Genomic DNA, 21,411 nt, shown 5'->3' on the forward strand with positions numbered 1-21,411 from the left:
CACCACATCCCTTCCTGAGAGGGGGAGCTGGGAGCTTCTGCAAATACTTTTCTTATCACCAGGCAACTTCTAAACCCGGTCTGTGGAGACAGGGAGTTGAGGAACTAGTCTCAATTTCTCAATGCCTTAGGAAACTTTCTGAGAGAAAACAACCTTCTAAATCAACAACAACAACAACAACAAAAAGTACAATTCCTACTTTAAAAAATTGTCTGCACAATATGAAAGTTTTGTTAACTCAGGGTCTTTGAGTCCATTTTATAGTGCTATAACAGAATGCTGGGAATTTTTTTTTTTTTTTTTGGTATTTGCGAGACAGGGTTTCTCTGTGTAGCCTTGGCTGTCCTGGACTCTCTTTGTAGACCAGGCTGGCCTCGAACTCACAGAGATCCGCCTGCCTCTGCCTCCCGAGTGCTGGGATTAAAGGTGTGCGCCACCACGCCCGGCTTGCTGGGAAATTTTAAAATTAAGGTACTTTTAAAAAAAATTAAAGGAAGAGAAGCATTACAGTCTTGAAGGCTTGGAGACCCAATATTTGAAGGGTTTTCATTTGATAAGGGGGCTTCTTGCTACTTTATAATATGGCAAAAGGTATCTCACAGATGCACAAGATCGAGAGTGGGACGATCTTCTTTTGATACTCACCAATTTCCAGACCCCTGACATGGCAGAGGTAGTCCATAAGGCCGGTGACAAGGAGGTGTGGGGGAAGGGACAGAGCTAGCTGATTGACCTACCCACTTCTCAAAGGACCCACTTCTTAGCTTTCTAGCTTTAGATTAATATGAATTACAGGGGCTACTTTGTTTATTTTATTTTATGGTTTTTCAAGACAAGGTCTCTGTATAGCCTTGGTTGTCCTGGACTGACTTTGTAGACCAGGCTGGCCTTGAACTCACAGCAGTCCACCTGCCTCTGACTACCGAGTGGAGTGCTGGGGTTAAAGACCAGCACCACTACCGCCTGACATGGGGGATACTTTTAAACCATAGCACTGGGGCATAAGATTAGCAATACTTTTAAAATATCTTCTTTTTGCCAATAATATGCATTATTATTGGCTGTAACATTAGCCTTATAGTATTTTTACTTTGGAGAAAGTAACCTAAAATATAATTAGTTAATTTTGATTGGTTTTATAAAAATGGGCCTTGAGTAATATGTGTGTGTGTGTGTGTGTGTGTGTGTGTGTGTGTGTGTGTGTTCTCTTGTCTTTTTATTCTTCTAAATAGCTTGCAGTTAATACTTTGTTGCCCAGGCGGAGGATCACTCTCCTGGGCTCCTGGGATCCTCCTAACTCAGCCTTCCTAGTGTGTAATAGCACGCCTGGTGGTTATGGTTAGTTGACAGCCCAGAGTTCCATATCCTGTTTACTTGGCCTCCTGAAAGAAGACTTTCCCTGGATCCCCCTCCCCCTCCTTCTTTTCCCTTTCCTCCTCCCCCTTCCTGTGCTTCTGGTATCTCCAGGTCTCTGTGCTGAAGAGAAGCCCCTCCTGCTTTTAGTTAATTAGCCGCCTGAGGACAAAGTCCTTGATGGTGTCTCCTTCCCAAGAAGTGGAACCTTAATATCCCCAGGTGACAAGACCCTGCCTAGCCACAGAATTCGTGTTCACTGGTCCCTCATTTTTTTCTCTATAAGAGACCTTTGCTCTCTCAGCCCTCCCCTTCTCAGAGATAGAGCTTTGAGGTGGAAAAGAAACCTCGCCAATTAACCTTCTAGTCCTGGTTTGAATAAACATGGTTCTTTCCCACCAGCTTTTGTTTTATTGTCCTAGGCAGGAGCTAGCTGCACATCTCTGACTGCTGACAGAAGCAGAGGTGCTTGTGGACCCGTGAGTTTGACAGGGGCAGCAGGGTTGAGGTCAGGCTCCTTGTCGAGGGCATCCCCAGCTCTGCCATTTGTGCTGTGTGATTATTCAGAGTGGTTTAATATGAAGGGGCATGTAAACCTTAAAAAAAAAAAAAAAAAAAAATATATATATATATATATATATATATATATATATATATATAATATGAGGGCTAATTCAGAGCCATGAGGGAGACAGCTTGTACCAGATGCTACGAAAATGCAGGAGCTTTGGTGGCCCATTGATGCCAGGTCATCACTTGAAGACATGCATAGTGGGAGTGTAGTATTTACACCAGAGGCATAGACAAGTGCTGTCCATTAGGCTGTTCTGTCTTTTGTTTTCAAATGAGGGATGATTGTTAAGTTTACCAGCAGCTGTGTGGATAGCAGACAATTCTGTCATGTTTACTCTGCCTTTCCTTTCCTGCCTCCCAGATTAAAAACAAAACAAAACAAAATAAAACAAACAAATAAATAAAAAGCCAGATCTTCAGCCTTCCTATCATTTTGCAGCCTGGACTTAAGCTGTCTTCACCCTAGACACAGGCGTAATGGAAATCCACTGCGGGACCCGTACAGAAGGTTGTTTTCCTCTCTGCTAAATACACAGGTGCAGGAGAAAAAACTCTTTCCTTAGGCCCTGAGCCCATCCTTTCCCCGTGCTTGCGAGGGTGGCCAGAGGCTATGATAGCCAGGCTGCTGCGCTGATCCTGTAACCATAAGACAACAGGCTGAAAAAGCTAACTCAACTCGTTGCTTGAGTAGCATCCCTATGAGGTCGTTAAGCTGCTGAGCCAACCCAGGGAGCATCACTGTTCCCTGCAGTTCTTGCTAAGTGAACAATAGAAGTCCATGTGTTTTTAAGCCATTATTGGAGCCAGGTACCAAATTCTTGGAGTAAGAGGCATTCTAATGTCCTTGTAGTGCTTTCCACACTCTGAAAGCATCATTCCCCGCCCCCACACCCCACTCTCTTTGGGGTTAGTTTTTCAGAATTCTTATTCTCTGGCTTAGTCTAGGACATAGGCAAGAGGCAGGACACCAGATGAGTCCATTGGTACCGAGACCTCTTGGAAGTCAAGAGAGACTAAGTAGTGGCTCCTTTATTTCTGCTTTCAGCAGGGGGAAGTGACGATGGAAGAGGGCCGAGCCCTGTTCTGAGCCTTGGAGAAGGATGGCCTTGTGGGTCTGGGCCCTGTGTGAGGAGTCATGCCTGTTGAGTGGTAGAAGTGGTGCTGGATTGGGCTAAGTTCCTCCTTACCAAAGGGAAACTCAGCTCCCATAAAGTGACTTGGCCCAGTAGATAGGTGGTGACACTTGTGTCCCCTGATTTGACTTTGCATTGTTATTGGCCTTCCATTTAGCAAGCTCCTGGTTTCTCTCTCATTATTTGCTACATACCTTCAAGTCACCCCTGAGGGCACCCTGTGCTTTGGTGACATGGGACCTTTTCAGCTCAGCAGATGATTGCCCCAACTTGCCAGATCTCCTAGGGGTGCTTGTCTGTAGCCTCCTGTTTTTGGGAGGAAAGTTCCTGGTCCCAGCAGTTCCTCTGGGGATATCTATAGCTCTGGCTGAGGCATTTCTGGCCTTTTGTTTACTGGGACCATTGCTTAACAGTTTTTGTTTTGTTCGCTCATTGTTTTTTTGGCAACTCTCCGGTTCTTTTGTGTTAACTTTGTTGATAACAGTGTCCTCATATCAGCAGTACATACCTGAGAGAGTGGATCCTCCTTAGTTACCTGAGAGAGTAGATCCTCCTTAGTTACCAGAGAGAGTAGATCCTCCTTAGTTACCTGAGAGAGTAGATCCTCCTTAGTTGCTGCCGTGGCCCCAAGGAAGAGGAAGAGGCATTTTTTTTTCCTGTTGGGTTTTATTTTCCAAGTTTTGAGGGGAATGCTTTTGTGTGTGTGCATCCCAAACTGATTCAGCCATTCAACCAGTATTATCGAGCACGCTTCAGGCAGTTTGCCAGTTAGGGCTTAATGAGGACAGGCCCCAAATCTGATTTCCTGCTACATCCCTGGCTCACACCTAGGACTCAGAACCTTTTTTATTATTTTTATTTATTTTTTAATATGAGTGGACATAATCAAGAATAACTGTAGGAACATTAGATTCAGAGGCCGCCAGCTTTCATTCTACAGCAGATTTTCAGCTGAAGTGCTTTTTCTTCATTTCCCTTTGGACATTGGCGGTATGTGGAGACACTGGGTTGTGGTGTCCGGGTATGTTCGAGTTGCTGCTTGGTGGCATCTAGTGGGTAAAAGCCAGGGGAACTACTGATGACACAGCCCCCACACACTAGACTTTTCTGGATCCACCTAGTTCCCGTGTGGAGAAATGAGGGCTGAGGGAGTGACAGGCAAGTAAAGGAGGAAGAATGTGCTTTGAATGTTTTTTTTCAAAGTGCTGTGGGAACAGTGAGAAGTGACCCATTTCTTGTTAGAGGAGGATTCGAATCTGGGGCTTGTATAAGAGTAGCTGGTGCTGAGGATGTGGATGAAATTCCCCAGAGAGGAAGTAGCCTGTGCTAAGGATCTCCTGCAGGAGCAGCCTAGGCCCTGGGGCCTAGTCACAGTGCTTTGTTCTGTTGTGGAGAAGAAAGGTGGGGTTGTCATCCTTGGTGCCCTGTGGTGCTGTTTGGATGTGCAATTTAAGGTGACAAAGGCCACAGTGGCTCTTAGAGTCACGCTGAGGTACTGAGGACCCTGGGTGACTTCTTTCTTATTTATGGCTATTGTAAGAAGTTACTACAACGTATTGGGATAGGCTTAAAGCAGCAGGATTTATTTTCCAATGATTCTATTAGGGAATATGAAACCAGGGTGCCAAGACCCTTTGAAGGTCTAGGGGAGAATTCTTTGAGTCCTGCCTTGCTTGGTGTGTCAATGTCTTCCCTGGCTTTTAAAACTTTTTTTTTTTTTTAACATATGGTTTTATTTAGTTTTTGCTTCCATTTTCTCATAGCCCTCTCTTACCTCTTCTGCTCTGGGCTTCTCTTATGATGACACTTGTCACTGGATTTAGAGCCTACCTGGATAATCTAGGATGATCCCATATGTCGTTGCATCCATGATAAAGTTTCGTTCACATAGTCTGAGATTCCATATAGGTGTTTCCTGTTATGTGAGTTTAAGATGCTTGGGAGGGAAGGACAGGGTATTCTTCAGTAGTTGCTCAGGTTGTGGAGTTGGCCGGGCTGTTCTGAGCCTAGAGAGGTGGCCTGAGAATCTGCCAAAGTCGGAGTAGCCTGTTGACCGCGAGAAATGGTGCTTCTAGCATAGCAAGAGTTTCCCCGGACTTTGTTTTCAAGACCTCTTTACAATCTTAAGCATCAGAGAGCCCTTGCAGTGATGGTTTATATTGGTGAGTTGGTTTTTCTTTTTTTCTTTTTTCTTTTACTATTGATAGAAATTTTGCAAATTAGCAGGAAAAATGGAAAAACATGTTTTTATATTTACCCATTTAAATAGAGCAGCGTGGTTAATTTGACTTAGTTTTTGTGTATGTACGCTGCTGGGGATCAAGCCCAGACCTTCTGTATGCTGAGCAAGCTTTCTGTGATGTACCCGAACACCTTCAGGCTTAGAATCTTTTTATTTTTATTTTTATGAGAAACAGCACTTTTAAGATCAAAAGAATTGATGAAAATGGAGATTCTGCTTTACATTTTTGCAGCTTTTGATTGTGTAGATTTTCATAAGTGGCTTTTGCATTCGTTCTATTGCAGTCTGTTGTTTTGATGGAAAAACGGGAAGACAGTCTGCCCTCTCTCAGAGAAGGAACCGAGGAGTTCTGAGAGCCCAGAGGTCTCTGACTTGGAACGCCCCGGAAGGTGGAGGAATCTAGCAAGGGGAGGGGGGAGTTTTCAATTCTAGAAGTCTCTGAAGAAATTTCTATTAGTGGAGGCTGAAAATTTGCAGCTTTTGGGGGGAGTAAGTAAGTCACGCCTGTGATGGCGTGGGAATCGGCAAATGTTAGAGAAGTGCCTGCTGACCCTGAGAAATAGAGTTTTGTGGAGCTGTGATCCTGGATCCCATGACAGGCCAGGTAAAATCTTGAGGGAATCCCCATTTTCCTAGACCTGTTGAGTATCCCCTCTCTGGCCCCTTTGGGACCTTCGCTCCCGAATCCTATTGGCTGCCCACCTTCTTTGTTTCCTTATTGGTGCGAAGTGATTGTTTCACACTCGGGACTGCCTGTCCTGGCTCACCTTTGGTTCTGTTGTCCCCAGCTACTGTCAGTTTTGTGCACTGGGAGATTTTTTTTTTATCCCCTTATTGATCATCAGAGGCAAGGATAAGACCTGGTATGTCACAAAGGAATGATGATAGTTGTTGGCTGGATCTGGGAATGGGACAACAGTCATTATCAGCAAGCTGTATTAGAAATCTGCTAAGTCACAACCTGGCACAGGGTATGGCAGTGCCAGGATGTGGAAGCAATGGTTCTTGCTTTATCAGTATCATGTGCGACTGAAATGTTGTTGGGATCTTTTTTTGTTAAACTGCTTTTTGTTACAGTTATTTTACCAGTATGGCCTAATAATGTTTATCATTAGGCCTATAATTATTATTAAAGCAGTATTTTCTAACCCACTAGCAATCAATCAAGACACAGACCCCTGTTATATTTTAAAATAGCATTAGTTAACCTGGGGCAGGGCACATATAATTCCCCTAAACTATTTCCCATAGTGGGGCACGTATGGGGTACCTGCCCCAATCCCATGCCATCTGCTTCTAATAATTTCTATCCATAATCCCAAATACTTGGTAATTATCATCATCTGGGCCAAGTCTCCATCCACGCCGGCCATGTGCTTCTCCTCCATCTAACCCATGATGGCGCAACCTTCTTCTCTCCTGCCAAGATTCTCTCTGTCTCTCCAAGCCTTGGAACTTTAGCCATGCCTATCCCATTCGCCCTGCCCAGGTGTGATGGCCTTTTATTGGTCAAACAGGTTAGGCTCTTAGGCGAGGTACAGGTGGGGCACAGAGACAGCAAGCAGTAATTAGCATCAAAATATGCCAGACCCACCTCCCCCATTTTTTTTTAAAAAGGTGTGGAGGACCTATGTATGAAACACTAGGTCCAAGGCAGTGCTACTCATTTTTCTCCTTGGTCCTACAAGGAAAGACAATATTGACATTGCCCAGGTTTTACTTATTTATTTTTAGTAGAGCTACACACAGTACTATCTACAGTAGCAGACAATGTGGAAAAATATATTGTGAGCCAGTTGTTTCTATTGGTCAGGTTTTTTTTTTTAAGATTTACTTATTTATTATGTGCACAATGTTCTGTCTGCCAGAAGAGGGCACCAAATCTCAATTATAGATGGTTGTGAGCCACCATGCAGTTGCTGGGACTTGAACTCAGGACCTTAGGAAGAACAGCCAGTGCGCTTAACCTCTGAGCCATCTCTCCAGCCCCTCTATTGGTCAGTTTTAATGAAATGCCAACCCACTGTTGTGAAGAGGCTTTGTGAATTGGAGGTATTATTTAAACTTCTAGTTGTATTTGAAATTTGCTCAGAGCTTGTTAAATAACCAACCTTCTTGAGCATATATTCATTTACTCAGTCCTTGCTGTATGCTGCCCACTGTGCTGGGTGATCGAGGGTGTAGACAGGAAATAGAAACCTGTCCGCCTCCCTAAGAAGAGTACTTCTCAGAGTAGCTGTGGTGAGGAGCTAGCTTGCTTTAAAATGAAATTTTAATCCATTACAGCTTGAGATGGATATATGATAAGAAAAAAAAAAAAACAACAAGTTGCAAGAGAAGGGAAATTCTGTTTGCATCTAGTGGCAGTGTGTCACCTTGTTGTGATGTCACCTCATGGTCATTGTGTATACACCTTGCCTGTTGAGGACCAGTACTGCTATTAGCCAGCTTTTGGAGTCGTACTGCCAAATGCGGGCTTATGTTCAGTTCACTGACCCATTTAAAACAATTTTTTACAAAAGATTTATTTATTATGTATATAGTATTGTGTCCACATGTACAACTGCACACCTGAAGAGGGCGCCAGATCTCATTAGAGATGGTTCTGAGCCACCGTGCAGTTGCTGGAAATTGAACTCAGGACCTTTGGAAGAGCAGCCAGTGCTCTTAACCTCTGAACCATCTCTCCAGTCCCTAAAACAATTTTTAAAATAACAGATAAATTAAAAAAATTTAAGGTTGAGGATAATATATGATTCAGTAGTAGATAAAGTGATAAAGCAGATAAAGTGCCGTTATGGTAGACAATACATTATCGTAGATACATTATCGTAGACAATGTTCCTGCGTGGGTTTTACGTCGTGCTTTGTGTAGTCAGGTGTACACCAGTCTCTGCATCTCTGATGAGTAGAACTGGCTGTCGGGGAGAGTGAGGGACTGTGGGAATGGGAGGATATGGGGGGAGGGGTAACAATCAGGGTGCGATGTGAATAAATTAAAAAAATGAAGAAAAAAAAGCTCGTTACAAAATGAATGTACAAATGGAGGCACGCATACTTGACCTGGTCCAGTGCCATTTTCAACATTAGGTTGGAAGATAGACTTTGGAGCCTCTGCTGTCACTGTTATGCTTTCTGTAGAGAGGGAGGGGCTAAAGGTGCTGCTGGAATTCAATAAAGGAGGACCAGAGGCTTGGAGACACTGCAGGGTGATGGCAGGGCAGGGAGGGCCAGGTGGGCTCTACAGATCAGGCTTGGTGGAGCTGGGCCATTGTGGGGGTGTGGGTGTGGGGGTGGGGAGTGTGGGGTGGCTGACAGCTTGGTTGTGGGGGATGACAGTGGGGGGGGGAGGATGGTGAGTGCACATGATTCTGTGTTAAATTATCTCACTAGTTCATGCCTAATAAATCCAGCGTGGGGGAGAGAGCAGAGCCCAGGAGGTTGTGAGGGAGGTAGCTTCCATAACCAAACCATGAAGTAAAGCGAGCCTAAATAGGACCTGGAGAAGAAGTGGCAGTTGGGGATAATTGGCCAGAGGAAATGAAAGAGAGGGGCGTGGACAGTATTTTAGATTTGTTGGGACACTGTTAAGCCAGTGTCCAGGGTCCCTTTACTTTGAAGGGTTCAGAGTGACTCATTTGTGCTAGATCTGTAGTGACATGTCAGGCATTCAAATTAGCACTTCGTTGTTGAGTTGAAATGAGAAGACTGGCCTTCGTAGCTGCGCTCCCCCCAACCCCCTCTCTCCCCCCCCCCCCACCGCCCAGAATTCCAGCTGACTTTAGCCAGCTGGTTTGAATCTTAGTCTGGGAAGGGTACGCAGAGCTTTGGTTTTCTGCTAGTCCCACCTTTAAATTTCTCCTTGAAAACCTGTTACTGGCCTTGCCGGGGGGGGGCGGGGGGGGGCGGGGGGGGGATGCCTTGGTAGCAGTTACTAGCTAGATGTGCCCGGCAGGTTTGTGAAGCATGGTTGAAGAGGTGGGGGAGGGAGCAAGCTTCCTGAAAATAAAAAGGGTGGGGAGGTTCAGAGGTGTTGACGGCAGAGATCAGCTGTTCAGACTGGTGGGCTTTATTATTATTATTATTATTATTATTATTATTATTATTATTATTATTATTATTTTCCTTGACTCAGAATTACAGTTAGTAGCTGTGTTTGTGAACAGCTGACCTCAGATGAATGAACAGTCACTACCACTAAGAGCCAACAGGGAGAAGAAACTGCTCTCTTCCCTCCCACAGCGTGGCCTCCCGCAGGCATGTGTTGATCTTGGGGTAGGGGTGTAATTAAGGATTGGGAGAAGGGGACCCCAAGCGAGCCATCCAAGGCAGTGAAGTCCGTTACCTGGAGAATTAATATCCATGAACACAAAGCAAGGCTTGAATTGGTTGTCTCTGCCCTCAGATCACTTTCTACATGGCCACAGTAAATACTAAGTGAAAATACGATGGAAGGGAAGACTTTTAAGTTAGAAAGCTTGCAAGGCAAGAATCCTCCCCCCCCCCCCAACAGCTGTCCTTAGCAGCGGAGGGTCTAAAGAGAAAGCTGTCTGTGTGCCTAGTTCTGGCTAGGGTGAGCTGTCAGTTCCCTTTCCTGCCTTATGCATATGCAAATCTAAAAGTTCAAGTATTTTTTTCTCCCGCAGTTTTCCTGGAATCTTTCTGAGAGCCACATCCAGGTGTTTGAGATCAGTGGGTGACAAGCATTTGAATGGGGTTTGACTATGAATTAATGGGATACAATTATTTAAATGAGTGAAATAAATGCTAAGTCTACCGTATTAGGATATGATTGGAACCAAAGGCTCTCCCGCTTTAAAACAAGGGAAGTGCCTGCCTCACTAGGCCGCTCTGGGTGGAACAAGGCTGGCCCTCGGAGTGTGTGTTTGGTGCTCACTTGTGGCGGACATTTCTGCTTAATCCTTCAAGAGTTTCTAAGCGCTCAGTCGTGCAGGGCCGCTCTTGTATGTGCTGTCCATATAAAGATCATGATGGTAGTGATTGTGATAATTTGGTGTTAAAAATAGTGTTTGCCGGTTACTGCTCTAACACTGGGAATGCGAAGTGGGCAGCGGTCACCTCTGTTTCACAGAGGAGGAGTGGGGAGCCAGGCTTCTGGGTTAGGTTAGTTGGAAACACTGCTTGCTGCCCAGCTGAGACAAGCCATTTGCTTTGGGTTTCAGTGGGCACAGGTGTGAAGGTAGCTGTTGCTGTTTTCAGCCAGGTTCATCCTTTGGTTTTTATCTCAGGTCCCATAGCTAGTGGCTGCAGGTAGGGTTGTTATGGGAGGTGAATATTAACAGCGAAGCCGACGAGGGCGGACATAAAATGCCAACTTTTTGGTGCAACTTTGAGGCAAATGTGGCCCCCGTGTGAGAGATGCTGGTGAGGCCAAGGGAGGGGAAAGGTTTCTTTTTACAGGAGTCCTGCCTCTCTTTGAGGCCTGCCTTCCTTTTTTTATTTTTATTTTTTGGTTTTTTGAGACAGGGTCTCTCTGTGTGGCCTTGGGTGTCCTAGACTCACTTTGTAGATCAGGCTGGCCTTGAACTCACAGTGATCCACCAGCCTCTGCCTCCCGAGTGCTGGGATTAAAGGCATGTGCCACCACGCCCAGTGAGTCATGCCCTTTTAAGGAGCTTTGTGCTAATGCTTTCACCATCGAGTATAACCTTGGGTGCCTTTTAAATGACTTCCTGAATGGTTCTGGGGTGACATGGCAAGCAAGGTGTGCAGATAGAAATTGGTCCCTACTGCAAAACCGCTTTCTCAGTTGCCTTGGTATGAGTGATGGCCTCCACACTGCTGTCCCATGGCTCCTGAAAGAAAGCACTGTAGCCTTCCTTGGACAGCTTAAAACACTGGGCATGTTTTCTCATAGCTTAGAAGTCTACAACCAAGGCCATGGTCACTCAGGCACGGATCTTTTCTTTTGTTCTATGGGTTCTGGTAGTCCAGGCCAGCCTTGGTGTCTCCCAGTCTTTGCCTTGTCTTTCCTCTGTTTGTATCTTTTTTTTTTTTTTTTTTTAAATCAGGACACCAACCTTCTAGATCTGGATCCATGTGTTCACTATGACCCCATTTGACTTGCTTGCATCTACAAAGATATTAGTTCAGATAAGTTCATCGGCAAACACCCCCCTCCCACCTCCCCGCCTTGGGCCCAGTTCTATACAGAATAGCGTGTACACAGTCTCTCCCCATCTTATGTGTGTCCTGGCTGATTTGGCAAGACAACATAGTTGTGTTGTCTTGTGGGGCAGAGTCGGAAGATCACGTCTTTTCTTTCTTGAGCGTGCTTCCTCCTGCTCTCTTCCCTGGTGTTGATGAAACACATCCCCGCAGTGCATGTTTTAATGTGCCCTCTACCCCATGACCCTGTCTCCTAATTTCACTCTTTTTCTGCAAACTTTTCTAGAAGCATTCTGTGAAGTTACTGCCTCTCCTGCTCCCTCCAGTGTGGCTTTGAGGCCTTCACACTCAGTCTTCAGGGATGTCCACATCCCAGAAGTGCTTGACACTGTTGTTCTCTCCAGCTACAAGACAGTTTCTTCCCTTACTTTCTTAGTTAAAGCACATCATTCATTCATTCATTCATTCATTCATTCATTCATACCTCCCTCTCTCTCTCTCTCTCTCTCGTTCCTGGAATGGCCATGCTGTCTCAGTGTCCTTCACTTCCTGACTGTTAGATCAGTCTTGGGTTTTTCCTGAGGTCTGACTTAGACCGTTGTCCCTTCTCAGTTTCCTCTCTTCCTGGGCATCTCATCCCTTAGCTTTGAGTTGCTACCTGTAAGCAGACGTTAACTCAGATCCACCTGGCCTGTAGATTATTATGCCCACATGGCTTTGTAATTTTGACCTTGTTCGGATCAGTTGTTCTCAATGCAGACGTTTATAATTGGCTGCTACCCCCTTGCTTAGAACCTTTAGAGTGTTTGTGATAAAGAATTTCCCTCTGTGACCCACCACACCCTGTGTGTCCTGCATGCTCTGCCCCATGTTCAGTGCTGCTGGACAGCTTCTAGCTGCATCTTTGCCCCTGTTCCCCAAGTGACAGTACTCTTTCATCTTTCCAACCCGATAGGCATCAAACGCGCTTTTCTTCGGCATTGCACATCGTCAGGAACTGTTACCCTTCCTGGGAACTGACCCTTTTGTCATGACATGCCTCTTTTTATTGCTGATAATTCTCCTTGTCATGAAGCTTATTTTATCCAGTGTTAACTTGAGCCTTCTTACGATTGTTGTTTAGATTGGATGCACTTCTTTCTGTCCAATTACTAGCAATTTGTCTGTCTTTAAAAGTGTCACTTAAAAGTGTCAATTGATTTTAAAGTACGCAGCATATAGTTGGGCTTTTCTTTTTTCCCTTTTGGAAGCACATGATAATACTTCGGCTTGAGCACCCCACAGCTGTTTACTTAGCACTTACTGTAACGAGTGCGCCAGCTGGACTTGAGCCCGTTCTCCTGATTATTGGGTGCTTTCTAATTTACCTGTTGAGATGCCGGCAGGTTGAACACTTGTGTGTGTGTGTGGTTGCTTTATGACTTACATCGTACACTCGAGATTCTTTGTGCTCTATTGTGTTAATGCGGTGTCTCTGATGACTGAGGTCAGAGCTTTGGCACTGTAAGGGCCCTTCTTAGAGAACAGCAACTCCTTAAAAATCAGAGCTCATCTCACACGCCCCTTTCCCACGTTTCCAACCTCCCGCACTGGGCTAAACCCTTCTTTGTTCTCCGAGCAGGCAGCATGTCTCTTTGGAGTATATACTGCACTTGCTATTGACCTACGGTGGCTTCTCCAGTTTAAGTTCAGTGCTGTATTGATAATTACTTGTTGGTTGAATGGATGGGGGCCGGGTGGGGCTGAGCTATGGCTGGTGAAACTCGAAAGACTTCATAATACTGTAAGGGGCAGAGCGGTGGAAGTGGTGTGATGGAAGCATACAGGTTGGAATACGTAAAATTGTCAAGTAGATTAAATGCAAGCTAAAATATTTAAAAAAAAAAATAGGGCGCTTAATAATGGATCAGGCACTGTGCTAAACTCTGCAACATTTTATCTTATGCGACTTTAGCCCTGTAACTTATTCTTTTTTCCTTTTAAACAAAGAGATGAGCTACAGAGAGGCCTGTTACTTGGTGCTAGTGCTATATATGGGCTGTGCCTTCTAAGGCAGATCTGTGAGATTCCAGCAGACAGAGCGCAGCAGCCAGACAGGCCCACTGATCTTCACTGAGGCCCTGCATTTTCAGTCACAGGGAAATGGCTTTGATCTGTGGCCAGAGTCTGGCAGGGAGAAGGTCTCCCGCGTTACTTAAGATCCGTGTAGAATTACACCAGATTCTGCTTTGGGTTCTTTGATGGGTAGAAATGCGGGGAGCCCTCTGGATAGGGCCGTGCAGATAAGGAAATGATTTCAGGAAGACTCAGGACAGCTAGGAGGTAGGCAGGGCAGAAGAGCAAGCTGAGGGACAGGCGGTAGACGACCGCATGCTGACAGGCCTTGTTGAGAGGGGTGTTTAGCATATTTCGAAGGAAGGCGTGAGAAGTGTTATAGTTACTGATGGAGTACAGGAGTGAGAGACTCTTCGTTAGTGCTTCAGGTTCCTTACACCTGCTAACCCTGGACACTGCCCAGTGGCTTTGAACCCTGTGCGTGACAGGGATTATCACTGCACCTCCAGGTATGATTAGCGTATCATGTAATCATAGATATTTAGGTTTTTTTCAGCAGGGGTCAGCAGACAACCTCAGAGGTCTGAGAGAATGCTCTTTGGAGAGAAGAGGTACAGGGCATAGAAAGTAATTATAAAGCTGTTCTAAAACTTTGTTTTGGTAAGATATGAGTTAACCCGTCTTCCTGGGTAGCAGTTAAGAGGATGGCTTTCTGCCTCTCTCTTGTCTATCCCCTGTGGAGATTTTGTTCCAGTTTCTTTCTTTCTTTCTTTTTTTTTAAAACTGAGACAGGGTCTCTCTGTGTTTGCCTTGGCTGTCCTAGAGTCTCTTTGTAGACCAGGCTGGCCTCGACCTCACAGCGATTTGCCTGCCTCCGCCTCCGAGTGCTGGGATTACAGGTGTGTGCCACCATGCCTGGCTGTTCCAGTTTCTTGAATGGTCCCTGAGTTTGTTAGAGGACTAGTTAGTTGATCAAGACCATTGGGCGTGTCTACATGGTTCTGTGTGAAGGTGGGAAAGAGTGGGTGTGTGCATGCGTACAAGTGTCTGTCTTTCACGTGGTCTTTGGAATTCGTGCTACACTGGGCCTTTCTGTTTTGTTTCTTGGGTGAGAAAGAGCTTAAGTAGTTTCCAGACCAGCATCATTTCTCAAAGAGACTTTTTTCTTATGTAAAGGAAAAGTGTATTTGTCTGTGTGTGTGCGTGTGTGTGTGTGTGTGTGTGATGCATGCTTAGTGTGATGCATGATCTGCGTCCACATATGTGGAGGTCAAAGGATAGGTCTTTGGAGTTGGTTCTCTCACTCTGTTCTGGGGCTCAAACTCAGGTAGTGAGGTCTGCACCCAGGTGCCTCTACTGGCTGAGCCATCTCCTGGCCTAGGTGAAAATTTTTGTTGAAATGAAAAGATTGCATTGAAAGTAGTCCAGAAAAATAGAAACTTCAGGGTGAGTTTCTAATGTAAGATTTTATGGTTGCATTAAGAGTTTACCTAAAGAAAAAGCCAGGTGTATTGGCCCATGCCTTTAATCCCAGCACTCGGGAGGCAGAGGCAGGAGGATTGCTATGAGTTCGAGGCCAGCCTGGTCTACAAAGTGACTCCAGGACTGTCTCAAAAAACCAAAAAAACAAACAAACAAACAAAACCCAAAAAAACAAAAACAAAAACAAAACAAAACAAAAGGGTTTGCCTAAAGTCCCAAATGTCTGATTTTTCTGTCTATATAGAACGTGAAAATGTATACAAAAATATTAACACCAGATTTCTCTATCAACATGAGATTTTTTAGTCTTTTGCTTTGTATTTGTTCTCTCCCTACCTTTCTTCCTGCAGTTGCTTTAAGGCTCCTGATGTATTTTCTTGTTTGATACAATGTATTGCCGTGTAGCTCAGGGTGGGACTCAGGTTGCTCTTGTCTTCCCCTCTGGAATGCTAGGGCTGCAGCATGTATCACTGTACTTGCCACATGAAGCTTGTGTTTTAGATATTCTGGCTACCTTTGGAGTGAGGTGTAATGCTGCTGGCTGGGCTGTGATGTGTCCCCCTGTTTTTGCAAGGGAAGCCACTGTAACAGTTGATGGCTGTTACTCATCTATTTAGAAACCACTTTTGAGAGGTTCAAGGCTCACAGGGAGGCAGCTATTTGTGTCCCTTACAGATAGCTCTGACTTGGCAGTGTAGAAGTATTCTGTTCCAAATTTTGGACTATATTCTAATTATACCTAATTCATCTTGGCAAAACTTGTAGAGCAGTCACAGAAGCTTTTGTTTGAATGTATGTAACACACACTACTGCCTAACACTACCACTTTCCTAACCTGCTTTCTTAGGGTTGGATCTTTAAGAACACCATCGGGTTGGAGAGGGCAATTTTCCTTTAAGGGAAGACTATAGGTGCAGCATTGGAATTTGAGGAGTGTTGTCAACAGTAGTAAACACTTGGGTGTGAATCTTGTTCTTTTTTTCTTTCTTTCTTTTATTTTTTTAAAAAGATTTATTTATTGATTATTTATACAGTGGTCTACATGTACATCTACAGGCCAGAAGAGGGCATCAGGTTACATCATAGATGGTTGTGAGCCACCATGTGGTTGCTGGGAATTGAACTCAGGACCTCAAAAAGAGCAGTCAGTGCTCTTAACCTCTGAGCCATCTCTCCAGCCCCATGAATCTTGTTCTTAACTCATTGTTTGGATTTTTGCTATCAGTGTTTGTTTATTTCGGGCACTTCAGAAAATAGATCATCTAGGCAAATTTTGCTTGCGGTGCTCTTGATTTTTACCTGTTTCTGTAGTAACCCCACTTGAAGGGGCTTATACTCAAAGAGTGGGGGGGGGGGTCTAAGAGGGTGGAGTCAGTTGAGGGTAGAAAGAAGACTGCAAAACCAGCAAATCTCTAACGCCTAGTATTCCCTTTGGAGTAGCTTACAACCCTTGTGTGTATAAACATATGCTGCCGCTCAGTGTTTCTCCTGACACTTTAGTGGCAAACAACAGGCAAACGCACACCCAGTTTTCCTATGATCCTCTCTCTTCATGACCCCATTTGTACTGCTGCTTGTTTAGACACTAGACTACAGACGTTTTTCCTTAACTGCTTCTAAAGGTTGATCAAAACCTTCCCAACTTAAAATATGCGTTATGTAGTTTTTGTCTTAACAAACTAAACGATTAATTTGAAAATAGGCGGACCAGTTTGAGGCATCTTTGGATATGGATCAGCAGTCTGCCTTCTGTGTGGAACAGTGGCCACCTCAGCTGGGAGGAGCCTTGATTCCCACAGAACTGTGTTGTATGTATTGGGGTTTTTTGAAAGTGGCCAGAGCAGCGGCGTGCCAAGACACTCACGGAAGCACACGCAATGCCTGGCATGGCATATTCTAGCAGACTGAGGTTCTTAGCCAAGGTGACCATTTTGACTAATCACAGCAGCCCTTGGAACAGTTTTTTTTCTGTTTCACGTTGGCAGCGGGTATCTGCCATTCTCTCTTTTGTGCTGTGGCGACTGTCACATTGCCTCATTTCCTCCACCTTCTCGTTTCCATTCTGTATTTTCAACCTCTGATTTAATCTATAACTCAGTGGTAATCTGGGGAAGTCAAGGAGGTCTCCCTCCCCTCTCCACCCCCCCCCACTCTCCCCTCTCCTCTCTCCCCTCTCTCCTCTCTCCCTTTTCCTTTCCCTTCCCCCTCCCCCCTCTCTGCTATTAATTTATAAAATTCCAGGGCATTAGCCAAGCATAGTGGTGCACGCCTTTAATCTTAGCACTCAGGAGGCAGAAAAGGGTGGATCTTGTGAGTTCGAGGTCATTCTGGTCCACAGAGCGAAATCTAGGACAGCTGGGGCTACACTGAGACCCTGTCTCGAAAAACAAAAGACAAGCACACAACAACAATAAACAAATATAATGACGATGATTGTGAAACAACAACAATAATCAACAAATATGATGATGATGACGATGGTAATAATTCCTATTATTATTATTCCAGGCTATTTTTTGATGTGTTCTAACCAGGAAAAGTTTTCCTACATCTATTTAAGGAGGTCATTTTTAGGACCCGTAGGAGTAGCATTATATTTTTAGACGTTTTCATGTGACATTTGTTCTTGGTGTCATGGAAATGTTTTCTTTGTAGTCTAGAATCATTCAAAGGATAGTGTTTCAATGTTGACTCTGCCCAGATGGCGCACTAGCGTAGTGCATGCCACGTTTCTTACCTGTGTAATGAATTTGACTGTGTAGCTCCTGAGTTGATAAGGATGAAATGAACCAGAACATGTAACACTAGTGACAACCCCACCCCTAGCTGTAGGATGTAGGGGACGTGCTTACTGCCCACAAAGCTTATTACTAGAAACCTTCATTTCTGTCCTCAGCCCACTATGGGGTCTGGAGAAAGTTGTGTGGGCAACCCTGTTGAATCTAAAATAGCCAGGCAACCAGGGAGATCGCCTAGCCGAATACGACACTGGTTGTTCTTTCAGAACACCTGGGTTTGATTCCCAGCACCCACATGGCAGCTCACAGCCATCTGTAACTCCCAATTGTGATGCCTTCTAGCCTCCACAGACACTGCATGCCTGCGGTGCACAGACATTCAGGCAGGCAAAACATGCATGCACATACAAATAAATAAATACACACAATAAAAATTAGGGTAACAAGGAAAGAGATTCAAACTATGAACTTCTCAGAACACTTTTATGATCTTGGGTTGTGAGATGCTTAGGAGGTAAAGGAGCGTGGTGTCAAGCCTCAAGACCAGAGTTCAATCCTCCGGGACCCACATGCTAGAGGGACAAAACTGCTTCCCACGAAAAGTTTTAAAAAGATTTCTTCAGTCTCTTGTTTCTGTGTGTGAGGGAAGGAGCTGCTCACTTCGTTTTCTTTTTCCAATTTCTACGAGTTAATAGAACTCACAGAGCAGTTAGAGTAGGACCTTTGCAGGAGTTACCTTTCTCCCTGCTGTGACCAAGTGCATCTCAAGAGGTAATTTAGGGGAGGGAGGATGTTGGCTTAAGGTTGACGCAGTAGCATTCCATCATGCCCCAGGAACTTAAGGGGGTTGGGTATAAGGTGCCCACAGTCAGAGAGCAGACATGAGAGCTCGTCTCTGCTTGCTCTTTCCTTTCTCTTAAGTCCGGATCCCATCCCCTGGGATGGTGCCATCACAGTGAGGATAAGTCCTCCCTGCTCAGTTAAGCTTTTCTTTTTTTCTTCCTTTCTCTGTTCTTTTCTTCTTCTTTTTTTTTTAATTTAAAAAATTTTTATTATAATTTATTCAGATTACATTCCGATTGTTATCCCCTCTCTTGTCTCTTCCCATTCCCACCCTCCCTCCCTCTTTCGCCCTATTTCCCTCCCCTAGACCTCTGACAGAAGGGGACTTCCTCCTCTACCATATGACCACAGCCTATCAGGTCTCATCTGTATTGCCAGCTTCCCCTTCCTTTATGTGCCACCAGGCCTCCCCACCAAGGGGGAAGTGATCAAATAGGGGGCACCAGAGTTCATGTCAGAGTCAGTCCTCACTCTCCTCACAACCATGGAGAACGAGCTGTCCATCGAGTAGATCTGAACGGGGGGGGGGGGGGGGGTGTCTAGGTTTACTGCATGCATTGTCCTTGGTATATACTCACTTATAAGTAGATCTTAGGCCAACCTAGGTGTCCTCTGAGAGTCACCACTCAGTGGGGGATCGGGACAGATGCTGGAACTTGTAGCTGGACTCCAGGTGAGAGTGGTATGGCAGAATGAGGGGATGAAAGACCCAGAAGGTTCAGGAGCCCCACAAGGAGACCATCAGTTGAACTTTTCTGAGGATACTTTTCCTAGACATACCCAGGCATGTGTTTCCATGGTGCCTTCAGTCCTTCCAGGGTGGCAGTCTAGACCGACTCAGTCAAGATAACCTCTGCCCTCCACACATTCGCAACGTTCGCTTGATCTTTCACGTATGTATTGGCTTTTAAAACAGGTTTCCGCTCTCTTGCTTACTGGCCTCTCCACCACTTTCTCTTACAGATGACAGCACGCTAAGTTATTGCTCAGGCCGCAGTGTCTGGATTAACTTGAAGCCTTTCTATTCCCTGCTTAATCGATGTGTTCTCTTGAACAGGATGAACTTACTGCTGTGAATGTAAAGCAAGGCTTCAACAACCAGCCGGCCTTCACTGGAGACGAACATGGCTCAGCCAGAAACATTGTGATCAACCCATCGAAGGTAATGCTGACTGTTTCCCGGAACTCACGGAAACGTGTGGTTGCGGTCCCCTTGATATGTATGTGCGTGTATGTATGTGTGTGTGTGTGTGTGTGTGTGTGTGTGTGTGTATTGAGCTACATTCCATGTTCAAAGTTTCCTCGTGTCTGCAAACCATGAAGCACACATGGTGTTAGTTGTCTGGCCCTACATTCTGAGGCCACTACAGCGTCCCTTTCCACCTTCTATTTTTTTTTTTTTAATTTTTATTTTTATGGCTCTCACAGCTGCCGTTATAGAAGAGTCTGTGCCCATTTTACACCACAGTATAGATTTGTTTTGTTTTCCTATGACAGCTTAGGTCGACTGTTTTTGCTAAGACTATATTCAGCGCATTATGTTGGGAGGAGTGCAATGCCAATTCGCCCTATTGCTGATTACACTAAGTTCAATCATTCTGTCATTGTGATGCCCACTGTCTCCCTATGTTATATAAATAGCAATCTTTACTTCTTGGTAATCTCTAGTTATTTTATTTTTTTCTTTGAACTTAGGACTTCCAGATCCTATGCATGTGTCCTTCCTACCACCGAGCTGTTACCCCACGCCCCTCATAATGATATTTTGAAATCATATAAATAACCTACTCTTCAATAAATTTCATACAAGGATTTGATTATGTTTTTTTCCTCTACATGTCACTTCTTCATTACTATTATTGTTATTGTTGTTATTATTTTAGGCAGGATCTCGCCAGGTAGCTCTGCCGGGCCTGTCTCTTGCTATTTAGGCCAAATTGACCTTGAATTTCAGCAGCCTTCTTGTCCCTGCCCTCTGTGTGCTGGGATTACAGGCATGCCGAGCTCACTGATGGGTCTCGCTGAATGGCTTATTGTGCTGGGAGCTGACATGTTTTTCTACTTATCATTCCTCATACATGCATTAGCTGGAGTTCTTTTGTGAAGAGCCCTCTTCATGCCTCATCTTTTCTTTTTTCTTTTCTTTTCTTTTTTTTTTTTTGCCTCATCTTTTCTGTGCCACTGTGGATTACTTTAGTGCCACTCAAATTCCTCTTTCTTTGTTTTTTTTTTTTTTTTACTTTTTATGATTTATTACCTTTATTTTTCTGGCTGCCAAAAATTTTCCAATGTTTGGTTAGTTGGGGCCTTTTAGCCCCTGATTAAGCATCCCCACCAGTCTCACTGTTGCATACCAGCTTCCAGGTTCATCTTGTTCCGCCTGTGTCTGTCATTGAGTGCTCGGCGTGCTTGGCTGGAGTATCGTTAGTTCGAGGCCCCTTTCCGTGGACAGAGAGGACAAACGCTTGTCTGTCTGAGTCGCCTGTTTTCTCTACCGACTGGCTGTCAGCATTTCCAAATGCACCTCACATAGTATTTCCTTATCTTATCCTTTTTGGTCTTTGTGTCTTCCTTTCCCTAAAGTAAGGATTGCTCTCTATGATATCAGTAGAATTTGCATTATGATGCAACACACATAAAATGTTTCCGAGGAAGCGTTTTTAGCGCCATCACAACAACCAAGTGTCTATGTAAGATTTACAGCTTTTCCACAATGCCCATGTCCTTAGGCCGACTTTCATTACAAATGTATAATCAGAGTTGGAGGGAAGTGGCTTTGGAGGGGCTGGAGGACGGAAAGGGAGGGGAGAAGTGATTAATTATATTTTAATTAAAAATGTAAAAGATCATAATCAGAATATTA

General features: G+C 44.7%; 1 protein-coding gene across 12 annotated transcripts in view; it reads left to right on the plus strand.

The window, feature by feature from the left end:
* The window catches only part of MED12L (mediator complex subunit 12L), a 315,424-nt gene that overhangs the window by 6,650 nt on the left and 287,363 nt on the right, over window positions 1-21,411 (plus strand). For all 12 annotated transcript variants that reach the window (XM_084768339.1, XM_084768345.1, XM_084768347.1 and 9 more), the window contains exon 2: window positions 19,606-19,710. In XM_084768339.1, the coding sequence (XP_084624465.1) occupies window positions 19,606-19,710 (105 nt within the window). The remainder of the gene's footprint in view (window positions 1-19,605; window positions 19,711-21,411) is intronic.

The sequence above is a fragment of the Acomys minous genome (assembly GCF_964271855.1).
Source record: "Acomys minous genome assembly, chromosome: 19".
In the NCBI taxonomy this organism is placed as follows: domain Eukaryota; kingdom Metazoa; phylum Chordata; class Mammalia; order Rodentia; family Muridae; genus Acomys; species Acomys minous.